The 12,350-nt window shown below is 46.6% G+C and overlaps 1 protein-coding gene across 5 annotated transcripts in view; it reads right to left on the minus strand.

The window, feature by feature from the left end:
* Ccdc149 (coiled-coil domain containing 149) overlaps positions 1-12,350 on the minus strand; it is a 90,578-nt gene that overhangs the window by 2,845 nt on the left and 75,383 nt on the right. For all 5 annotated transcript variants that reach the window (XM_078021147.1, XM_078021146.1, XM_078021143.1 and 2 more), the window contains one exon: positions 10,213-10,329. In XM_078021147.1, the coding sequence (XP_077877273.1) occupies positions 10,213-10,329 (117 nt within the window). The remainder of the gene's footprint in view (positions 1-10,212; positions 10,330-12,350) is intronic.

Raw genomic sequence — 12,350 nt, forward strand, 5'->3', positions numbered from 1 at the left:
TTCGTGATCCTTCTGCTTGAGGTGCCTGGCCACCTCCTCACCTCTACTGGCCTCCTTGTGACCAGACTGTCATTGGGCAGCTCAGGGAAGACCTGGGGCTTTTTATAGTAAAGGAAGGAGGCTCTGAGCGCCTCCAGGGTGAGAAACAGAAGGCCAGTGTGACAGGGATTTAGTGTCACTGCATCCCTTACTGTCCTCTATCAGCATCTCTGTTCTTTGATGTTTCTTTAATCTCAAAGAAAAGATTATGTGCAAAAGTAGCTTCATGTTCCCTCCTTCCACACTAAGTTACTGTCCCTGAACACCTTTTCTATGTGATGCAAATTCTACAGCTGCAACACGAAGGGGCCGGAGACAAGGGGGAGCCCTGGATGCAACTTGTCGCTGTTTCTCTGCTCAATTACTTTGTAATCAGAAGGACCTGACTGGCCTCTGATTCTCAGATACAGAGTGAGGGGAAGGACTCCCTCGGGTGCCTCCCAGACCTAACGATGACAGACAGCGGCTTGGTGGAGTGATCTCGCAGGGCCCAGACCTTCTCCAGCTGCAGACTGCTTCCCACAGCCCAGGTGTTCTTAGCCCTCCGGCAAAGCAGTGATGAACCTTACAGAAGAGCACAGTTGGGCCTGTTTAGTGCAGGCACAGGCCCTGGCTAGGGGTGGAGGGCCACACTTCCTGGCCCTCCCCAAAGGGGTCACAGTAGAACCCATTCTCACTGAGCTTGCCATCAGACACGTGCAGGTGTGTTTTCAGGCTGCATGCTGGATGTGGGGAGCGGAAGAACAAGCAGGGGTGGGGACAAGGTGGAGCATGTTCTAAACAGGCCATTTGCTTGCTTAAAACTCTTTGCTTGGAGGCTCGGGATCAAGTTCCATTCCTATCACTTAGGTCTTTGCAAGGTCCTGTTTCACTCTACAGCTTCGGTTCCCAGGTTCACTCACATACAGGTGACCTTCCAGGAAGGGGACATGCCTTTTAGGTTTCTGATGACACCGTTCAGTTTCTCCCTTCTCTAAAGTGAACCCTGCCAGCTCATACATTGGTGAGCATTTGTGCTGGGTACTGAGCTAAGCATTTGACAAGTGTAACTTATCCAAGAACTTTAAGTCCATGAGAACTAGAGCCTCGGCTGGCTGGTCCGCATTATGAGACACATTGTAAGCACTCAAGAATATTTTCAAAAATAGGCCTTACTTTTCTTTTTTAATGAAAGTATAATGTGAGGAGATTGGACAAATCTATATAAGCATACAGCTCTGCATGATCAAGCTGCCCGTTACTACAGCCAATACCTGAGACATCTAACTTAGAAAGGCTTATCTGGCTCACAGTTTTGGTTGGGCCCATCACTTTGGGCAAGGCAGCACATCATGGTAGGAGTATGAGGTGGACCACAACAGCTGCCTCCTGACCAGGAAGCAGAAGAGAAGAGAGGAAGGGCCCAGGCTTCCACTGTTCCCTTCAAAGGCATCCCCGCCCCCCCTGCAATGACCTGAAGATGTCACTCTAGGCCCCACCTTTTAAAGGTTTTGCACCTCCCAGTAGCATCTCCTTGGGGACCAAGCCTCTAACACATGATCTTAAGAGCCACATAAGATCCAAACTATACTAAGAAAAATGAATTTTCTCAAAGTGAATACACTAACAAAACCAGAAACTGGGATGAGAAATAGAATATTACCCATCTCTTCCAAACACGTCCTAGTCTAGTGCCCCCAGAATCCCTGCCTGGTCACTTCTCTAATCACTATCCTGTTTAGAATGTCCAAATCAGTTTTGCCTGGTCGCTGAACTTTATATACCGGAACCTGTGCACACCAGTCTCTGTCTGACTCCTTTTGCTCTATATGAGGTTTGTAGGATTTTTTCCTCGTGTTTAGAAGTGGTTCATTTAAACACACAATTTCCAACAAATATTGAATGAAAAACATTGAATGAAGACAGGCAATTCACAGGAAAAAAAATACAAATGGCCAGTGAGCACATGAAATGACTCACATCATCACACACAATTAACGTAATCTAAATTGCAACAGGTGGTTTCCCATCATCTCAACTGGCAAAAATTAAAAGGTTTTACAAAGTTCAGCATTGCTAAGGATATAGGGAAGTAAGGGCAATTATATAAAGTAAGAGAATGAAAAGTACCCAAATGCTTTTATAGGTCATTTGGACATCATCTATCTCATCCTTAAAAGTATTTGAGAAAGTAATTCTATCATTAGGAATCTACCCAGGGAGATCAGACCAAATATTTCAAGACATTGGTTCCTGAATGCTCAATACAGCATTGATTTTAATAGCATAAACATGGAAACAGTTCACCAAGGGGATTATGTACAGAAGTACTCTGACCAATTGTAAAATTCTTTCTAGAGGTACAGGTTGAGCATCCCTTATTCTAAATGCTTAAGACTAGAAGAATTTCAGATATATTTTTTTAAATCTCTGCCCATACATAATGAGATATCTTAGAAGGGGACCCAAGTCTAAACATGAAATTCAGTCATTTCATACACACCTCATACACATAGCACAAAAAGAATTGTATGCAATATTTTCAGTGCATGTGCATTTTGACTGTGACCCATGACATGAGGTCAAGTGCAGAACTCCACTTGGGACATCATGTTAACATGCAAAAAGTTTCAGATTTTGGAGCCTTCCAAATTTCAGATTAGGGATGTTCAAACTGTAGACACTAAAAAATGTTAAGTTACCTCTGGGGAACAACAGACTAAGGACCAGGGCAGGAAGCAAGGGTGGAGAAGACTCTGAATTGAATCGCACTTTTGGTGCTATTTACATTTTTTTCTTTTTGCTATTTACATTTTTAACAAGAGCTTGTGTTACTAGTTTTAAAAAATAAGATATGCAGACTCCAAGAATCTGCTCTGATTTGTAGGCTGGGGAGTCTACACCCACTGCTTCCATTTCCCGAGTCTGATTCCTACCTTAGATCCTTCAATCTGACCTATGTTCTCCCCACCAGGGAGGTCGCAACACCAGCTCCTGTTCTCTTCTCAGTCCCCTCCTCTGTCTCCCTGGTAGCACCCATCTCCACTGGCCACACACCCCTCTCAATTTTCCCTGCCTGTGTTTTCTAGGACAATACCATGTTCTTTTGTTTCTCCTCCAAGCTAGTTCTGTGAGCATGCTGTATTAGTCTCCTATGGCTGCTGTAACAAATAACCAACGACTTCATGACTTAAAACACCACAAATGGGTTCTGTTATAGATCTGGAGTTCAGAAGTCCAAGGTGGGTTCCACTGGGTGGCAGCCAAGGCCACACTTCCTTGGAGACCCCAGGGGAGGTCTGCTCCTGACCTCTCCCAGTTTCTGATGGCTGCCTCCTTCCCACCTTTGTCACCTTCTCTCTTTTTGCTTTCTTCATGTAATGACACATGTGACCATATTAAGAGTTCACCCAGATAATTCAAGATCCATAAATCAGTCACCTCTGTGAAATTCCTGTGCCAGAGGAGGTAGGGTTTATGGGTTCTAGGGAATTCAGCCTGAAATCTTTGGGGTCATTATCTGGCCTCATAGAAGTACCCTCCTAGTTTCCTTGGCTGATCCTGATATCTCCTGGACCCTCTCAGCGGTCTTCCCCAATGATGCGGCCTGTGTTTCACTTCCCTTCTTCATGCAGTGTCTTGCCCACTGGCCATTAACCCCTGCCCACAAGTGCAACTTCCACAGCTATATCCGTGGCTCTACCACCTATCCTGTAAGACATCCAGACCTAATGTTTCTGACTGCTGATTGGATCCTCTACCTTGAAAACCTGCTGGCTCTTTCTGGAAGACAGTTTTCCCCCAGCACACCTCCTCCTGATGCCATGATGCCATTTCCATACTGCCCTGTGGTCACCTAGACTTCAGACTTGAAGCCACTTTAGTATATCAGCTCCTCTTGCTTTCCATCCATGACTAAACCCTGCCCGTGTCCCTCTGGGTGATGAACTGAATGCTGTGCCCTCTCCAAATTCCTGTGCTGATGCTCTCGCCCCCAACATGGTAGCTTTTGAGGCGAGAACTGTGGGTGGTGATCATGTTTCAAAGGGTCATGAAGATGAGCTCCCCATGAAAGATTTAGTGCCTTTGTAAGACTCTCTGTCTACCACTTGAAGACATAGAAAGAAGGCCACCATGCAAAAGCCAGGAAGAGTCCTCTTCACTGAATCCACAGCCCCCTGAACCGGGACTTCCCAGCCTCCAGAATGATGAGGAGTTAATATCTGTTGTTTAAATCAGTAAATACATAGTACTCTTCTAGAGCAGCCTGAGCTGGCCAGGCCACTGCTGTCTGCCTCTGCTCACTTTTCCTTCTCAACGTAAACCACGGGTCAGCCGTCTAAGGTCCCTCTACATCAGGGTGGTGGCCTGTTTCCCCACAGCTTGGCTGAACATGACCTTCATACACCATCTCAGCCAGTGTACCGGGAAGCATTCAGACAGCAGATGCAAACCAGGCTGGATATTTCAGACCCTCCGACCCCCACAGGTGACAGGTATGCGTTAACTGTCCATAAGGGTTATATATGAACTTTGAGGATTACTTGATCTAGAAAGATCATATAGTCAAGACGGCATAAATCTAATGTTTTTATACTTCAAGATTTTACCTAAAAAGAAGGTATGATCTAAAAAGATTGAGTTGAAATGCAGTTAACACATAACAATGCAACATACAATTGACGTCATAATATCTATGATCCAGTCAATTTTGTACAATGCATAAAAGTTTTTATGAATTTGAGCAACATGTAGTTTTTGAGCACTTCTTTATTCAATTAAACAACTAGATGCATTTTAAGCACTTAATTTACCTAATAAGTGCTTAAAATCTTAAGAAAGTAAAAAATGATTATATGGTTCACATTTATTGTACAGTTCAAAACATCTAGTAGATAGGATTTTGAATGTTTCCAATCTCCCCAAAATCATGAATATTTGAGATTATGGATATTCCTTGACCTTGATTTGATCTCAATACAGTGTACACATATATTGAAAGGTCACAGTGTATCCCATAAACATTAGTATCATTATGCATCAACTGGGTCAATTAAAAATTAAGAACAATATTTTTAAGTGGCTAAATCTGTTTTTAAAAAGCTGAGAAACCCTAGAAATGAGACAGCTAAATAAGATGGATCATGAAATAAAAATGAAACTACCAAAATAAAGAAGGATGAAAACAAGAGGAAGTGATTATAGGTGATTTTTTAAAAAATGAAATCATTAGGGAGGAGATGGCGGGTTTCACCTGAGCAAGGCAGGTCTTCCCTCTAATTCTCCTGGTACAAATTTTCTTTTCACACTTAAAAAAGCCATTTTGTTCCTTTGAGCTGTGTGTGTGTGTGTGTGTGTGTGTGTGTTTTACTAGGGGTTGAACCCAGGGGTGCTCTACCACTGAGTTATACCCCCAGTCTTTTTAATTTTGAGATGGGGTCTTTCTAAGTTGCCCAGGCTGACCTTGAACTTGCAATCTTCCTGCCTCAGCCTCCACAGTAGCTGAGATTACAGATGCATGCCATCACACTCAGCTCTTTAGACTTTTTGATGACTACAGAAAAATCTCAGGGACGCTTTCAATCAAATCTACTTAATACTTTACAAAGTCTGAATTAAGCATTCCTCTTCTACATAAATACTCTACCTGAAAATGAGATCATTTCTTAGGCTTAAATGAAATACATGAATATATAAATTAGTGAATTAAGCAAACCTGGATTGAAAATAAAAATACCTATTCAGACCTGTTCAGCTAGGATCACAACACATGTTAGTTCCTAATCAGTTCCTTGGCCTCACTTCCTCCTGCTCCAATTCACCCTCTTGGGGGAGGAGCCATCCCTAAAAGCTTTGCTACTCGAGGTGGGGTCTGCAGACCAGCACTGGGAGCTTGGCAGACATACAAGATCTCAGATACCGCCTCCCCACATCTACTGGTTCTGCGGCTGTATTTTAGTAAGATCCCAGGCCATGTGGGTACACACCACAGTGTGAGGAGCACTGTGAGCTTGAAGTGCAAACCTCACCCCGGCTCTCCCCAGAGAGCAAACCCTTCCAAGGCTGCCAGTGCTTGGGAACAAAGCCCAAGCTGGTAACCAGCACTCAGGCTTCCAGGACCCCACGTGCATCTCCCTTAACTCCTGCACCCCAACCCCACCCTCCTGCAAAGGCCAGCCCTTTCTGGTGCACCACCCAGTCCCCTGCCTTTGCTACGGTGGTGGATTCTTCCAGGACTGTCATTCCTTTTTATATCCCAATGATACACCTCAAGGGTCAGGCCCAATGCCACCTCCCACATGAAGCCCATCTGGTTCACTCTGTCACAGGTCACATTCCCAGTGCCTGACTTCCCGTAAGGCCACACTCCTCCCACCAATCTGCTACCTCAAAATACCTTAAGTATAAATTCTAGCCTGATTAAAATTCTTGAGTTTTATCCGTGTTCTACTGTGGGGACTCAATAAATAGTTTATTAAATAGTTTGGATATATGGGCTGGTACATGAATGCATGAATAAGTGAATATATTAGCACACATTTTTAAATGCCATGCATTAACATATGAAAATTAATCCTTGAATTTATATTCTTCATTGCAAGTTGTATTCAATTCAGATTGCTACCCTAGAAGTTCTTAAAATGGTACTTTCTGGGGAAAAAAAAAGAGATTTATTCTAATTCACACAAACATTTAGCTACACCTAAGGTAGCTCAAGGAGCAATCATATACATTTCATACTAACAAATGGAAATTTTTATGGTGGTTGCAGAGGGGACATGAGAAACAGGGAGTCAAAGGAGCAAGTCTGCAGCGGAGTGGGGGAGCTTGATTCAGAAGGAGTAAATGATAGTGCCTTCTGCAGCTAAATTTTTCACCAATGTGAGATGAATAAACTCTTCTGGAAATTACTCTTATGAAATTACTTCTTCCAGGACACTTAACACTATATTCTGCTGCCCCTGAAAAATTAATTAACCTCACTCCTAACACCCTAGCCCTGCGCCATTTGCAGAGTGTTCTTACCATGATTCAGGTTGATCTTCTCTGTCTCATTCACCTCGCAGGGAACGAAGTCTAAAAGACCCGGGGCCTTTTGGTCACTCGTATTTTGCCTCCTGTCATTTCTTTAGATGACATTCTGCTCATGTCCAAATATATGAATCTTTTTTAAAAATGGCAAACCTCTGAGATGACCAGAGAGACATTTTTAACCTTTCTGCAGGGGAATGGGTGCGGTAGAGGGGACATGACTGTCACCATTCTCGTTCTAGGTTAAAACAGCGGCAGTAAGGGCATGCACAAACACAGGCTGCAGTTCTTGTTTGGTCCTATTTATTTTTTTCTGAGAAAGGCTATGTTTCCAGAATCAGGATGATAAAGATAAAGGGGCCAGGCCCTGGCATTGGATTATGGGTCAACAGTGGGATTCACCAACACAGTCCCCTCTTTCATTTACCTAAAATATATCCCAAAAGTGTTCTGTACTCAAGTCATCATCAGGACAAGTGAAAAGTTCCTGAAAATGTCATGGCTGTTGCTCTGTCCCTGAGACTTCTGGTTACTTGCTGTGGTGGCAAAATCCCCCTTTAACTCTGGGATTCTGGAACATTAACTCTTAAGCTGTGGGGTTGTATTCTTCCTTCCAGAACAGCATTGCCATTTGCATAAAAGATTTCTGAAGCAGCCAAGAGTAGGAAAATATTATTGCAAATAATAGCAATTTTCTGTGCCGTTTTAGCAAACAGAATTAATATCATTAATACTTATTCATCACAATACACATCTCAATAATGATAAGGCAGTTGACTGACCGAGATGCCTCATGACACAAATAGTGTGGAAAGAAAAGTGCTTTTTCTTCTTTAAAGATGAAAAACACCCGTGTTGCTTTATAGAAATGATTGCTAGACCCCTAAATGCGTTCTGCCTCTTTGGCCCAGAGGGGACATTTGTCTGCCTTTGTTCACTGGTCTCTGCTGGGCTTTGTGCTCCTGAGTGGGCGCTGCTTTGGGTTGGAATTAATCAGGGCTGCAGCAGCGGTGTGGCCATCCCAGATGCTGACAGCCACTCCAAAATGCCTCCTTGCCTCCCCCAGTGCCGGTGAGGACGGGGTGGGAACAATGAGAGCTGATGATGGCACTCAGGAAACTATCATTTTGAATCAGTCCATTACTTAAGGCTGCCCTTGTGAAAATCAAGCCAGGTTCATGCTCCAGTTCAGTGCAGCAGGCCCAGCCCCAGGCCAGCCCCCGGGCTCAGCACACCCAGAGCAGACGGGACGTTCTGCACTGGCTGCCGCGATGGGATGACCACCAGCCAAGACACGAGGTGGAGTGTGTGACAGGCTACCCTTGTAAACAGCCACGTGCTACAGATTGGAAAGTGCCACCCTTGCTCTCTGTCAGTGTGGCACCTACCAGAGTTAGGGGTTTTCTCTAGGAACTCCCCCACAAGTACTTGGGGAGCCTTTTAGTTGAAATCCCGGAAACGGCCTGGCTTCTACTTTACCCCCCTACATGAAGAGTGTTTTGAACAGGTTCTGACCCAGCTCAGAGCAGCAGAACCACCTATCTGACCCAAAGACTCCTGGTAAGTAATACACTGTTGATTCTTCAAGTTGTGCCCAATCATAGCTAACTTGTTAGTCCACTGGATAAAAGTTCAGGTGACCATAAGGTGAGAAAGGTGGGCGAGGCCAGGTGCAGAGCTGAGATTTTAGGCAGAAGACAGTTGAGCACCGCGCAGGGTTTTACAGACACGATGGAAAACCAGCTGGCAGCTTTATTCTGCTGTGGGAGGCAGAAAATCCAGGAGGGGGTTGCCAACGAGGCCAGGGGACCTGAACCAAGCCAGCGGTGGGAGGGACCCAGGGGCAGGACATTACAGAGGGAGTTCTGTGACAGACAAGGCCGAGAAGGAAGGAGGCGGACTCTACCATGTTAAGTCTGAGTAGTTGAGAGGGTGAGGAAAAGGAGGAGGAAGCAGGAAGAGAGATTCAGTGGGAAAGCCAGGCCTTGGGAAATATGGAGTTGTAACTGCAGGAGGAAACCAGTAAGGGGGGGGGCGCTTTGAGAATATTCTTATGGAGTTGATGATTGAAGGTATGACTCTGAGCAAGAGAAGATGGAGAAGAAATGCAGATGTTTAAGGAAAGAACCTTGATAGTCGCATTTTGGGAATATCAGTTATCTACTGCTGTGTAACCAATCATTCCAGAACCTACCAGCTTAAGACCCAGGAGTCTGGGAACAGTTTAGTGTGATGGTTCTGACTAGTGGTCACTTGTGAGGTTCCATTAAAGTGTTGACCAGGACTATAACATCTGAAGGCTTGACTGGAGCTGGGGAACCTGATTCCCAGATGGCACACTCACATGGAGGCTGGCCGCAAGCCTCAGTTCCACACCCTGTGAAGCCCATGTGGGGCGGCTTGAGGAGCCGCCTGACCTGGCAGCCAGCTTCCTCCAGAGTGAAAGATCCAAGACAGAGAGAGCAAGGCACAAGCCTCATGTCTTCTATGACCCAACCTCAAAATTCACATCCCACCACTTCCACAGCACTCGGTTGACAACCAGCCCCAATACAGTGAGAGAGGGGACTACACCAGGGGGAATGCCCAGGGGTAGGGATCCCGTGGCGCCATCTTAGAAGCTGGCTACCACACTGAGGGGTGGAGGAAAACTTCTAAAAATGTGAAGGAAAGTTTTCTTGGGGAGACAAGACTCCACATAGGAAGAGACCTGGCGCCCATATCTGTGGCCTTATCTGGTCCTCTTGTGGGTCTTTGATCTACTTCAAACCCCCAGCCTCCAGAACTGTGTGCCTGACGGAGGAGACGTTCTCTCCACTCCAAGTTCCCAGATCACTTGCTACGCGCAGGCAAAGTGCCAAGATGTCCCCGAGGTTGGCACCATCCTGTCACTCTTTATAGCAGAGGAAATTGAGTCACAATCCAAGTTCTCACAGCCATTTTGCTGTGGGGCTGGAATGTGACCTCAAGTTGGTCAACTCCCGAGGCCACTCTAAATCGCAATGCCACCTTGCCCAGAGGGCAGGGATCTCCCAACAAGATGAACCCAGGTAAATGTGAGGAAAGTCGTGATTGTCCACAGAGCTGCCACAGGGAAAGGGACTGGCATCCACTGAGGTAGACACGGGTCAGGCAAAGGCAGAGAAACCATGCTGTGCTTACCATCCTTGGGGTTCACTCTGGTCTCTGTGGGCTGGTCAACAAACTTCAGCAGGGGGGATCTTGACCTCTGTGTGGTGGGAAGAGCAGGGTCGCTGAACAGTAGGGTGTCCTTGCCTCCTGTCACAGAGAAGGGGAAAGCAGACATACTATGTCATCAGTGGGACTGGGTCACATTTACTCCCCTGTGCTTACCTGGCTGTTCGGGTCAGGAATCCTCTTTAATCCTGGGTGATCCCCAGGCCAACAAAAGCCACCAGTAAAGGCAGCCTGGGTGCACCAACACCAAGTGGCTGGGGGAGACGATGACCATAAAACAGTAGCAGAGGGCTGAGGTGAGCAGGCGTTGGAACTAGACCATATGGTTTGTGCCACATCAGAAGGACCCCCTGACCTCTCTGGGCCTCACATCTCTCATCTGTCAAATGAGGAAGGAATTACTGCCCCGCCCCCCACTCCACCCCTGGCATCTTTGGATGGTTGTGAAGATGAAATGAACTGATCAATGAAAAGCGTTTGGGTGTTCAGTAAACGGTCAGCAAATGTCACCTGCTGGAACACTTAGTTCGGCCACACATACTGTGATTTAATTCCACTTGGTCATTTAGATGGACTGATCACTCTGTCCTAGCGGGTTGTATCAAGTTCTCCACCTCATCCCACCTGAGCTTCCAGGTGGATTTTGCAGTCCCATTCAGCCAAAGCCCTTACCTGTGAGGATGGAACCCTTAATGGATAGGGAAAGTTTGGAGCAAAGAGGAGGAGGAAAGGAGCCGGTCCAACTCTAGAGGACACGGCAAGCTTCAGAGGTGAGCGGCCGGGAAGAGTGGCTTTGAACATGAGCGTGATGAGCAGGGATATGTGGACAGGAGGTGAGAGAGCCTTCCAGCCAGGATGCAATGCCAAACTTTGGCCCATCAGGCCTTGGGATTCCTACTGCAAACGGAACCCTCAGGGCCCACGAATTCAGCCTGTTCTCCAACTTGAGTTCACATTCTAGCCCCACAGCAAAATGGCTGTGAGAACCTGGATGGTGACTCAATGTCCTCTACTATAAATAGTGACAGGATGGTGCCAACCTCGGGGACATCTTGGCACATTGCCTGCACGTAATGAGTCTCACCTGTCTCACTCTGAGCAGGACCCTTGCTAAGGCTGTGTGAAGCCAACCTACTAAATGTCTCTGGGCTCAGATCAGGGGCTCTAAGCTCTATGCTCTTACCCAGGTTCAGGTTCGCAGAGCACAGAACTACACCTGGCTAATGAAAGTCTACTATCGTTGGAGACCCTTGGACAAGTCCACCCTTGTGTCCCGGCTCCCCTGAACTTGTTCATGATTCCTTTTCTCCATTAGACCACGTCCTATTAGCTTGATTTCCAAGACCACGCGAGAGAGTCTGGCACGTGGTGGGTGCTTGGTCGGTGTCTGACAGCGTCTGAATCAACGGCTGAGGTGTCCCTGGGAATCCTGCGGCTGGTGGTCTGTGTGCTGCTGCCACCCCATGTGGATGGAATGGGTGATTGGCCGCCATCTGAGAGTCATCCCAGAAGTGTAGAACCTGGTAGGAGCTGAACTTGATGTTCTGCATCCCTCATGTGGAAAAAAAACAATCTAGAAATCTTCAGGACCTTAGTCTGGAGAGGTTTCCTAAAGGCAGCTGTTGATCTGCAGTTGGGATGTGAGGAGGCCTCAGAGTGAGTCACCGCTCCATCAGGGACCCCAGCATGCTGCAAAGGGGCCATCAGGGAGCTCCTGGGAGGATTAACGGGGAACAGGCTCTGGTCACTATGAATGGGTAGCAGGGGTCTCGCGGTGGATGTCTTGTTTCCCTCCAGCAAGGCCACACAACCTGTCCACAGGTCAAGGTGAGACTCCGTGTCCAGACCCATGTTTCAGGAGACTGAAAACTGTCTAGCCTTCAGGGGGCTCTGTAAGGAACACACCCTGAGCCACTGCCTTCCAATGTCCCCTGTCTCGGTGGCCAAAGAATCAGAAGTCTAAGCAGAGGTGGGAGCTAGCTGTGGCTGAGTGACCAAGCCAGCCTCAGCCTTCTGCTCCAGAGGAATTCTTGAGGTGGGCTGTCCCCGTTGACCCCACTCAGTCACAGGGTCATCATCTATCCCACACAGCTCCTCCAAAA

The sequence above is a fragment of the Ictidomys tridecemlineatus genome, chromosome 9, assembly GCF_052094955.1.
Source record: "Ictidomys tridecemlineatus isolate mIctTri1 chromosome 9, mIctTri1.hap1, whole genome shotgun sequence".
Taxonomy (NCBI): domain Eukaryota; kingdom Metazoa; phylum Chordata; class Mammalia; order Rodentia; family Sciuridae; genus Ictidomys; species Ictidomys tridecemlineatus.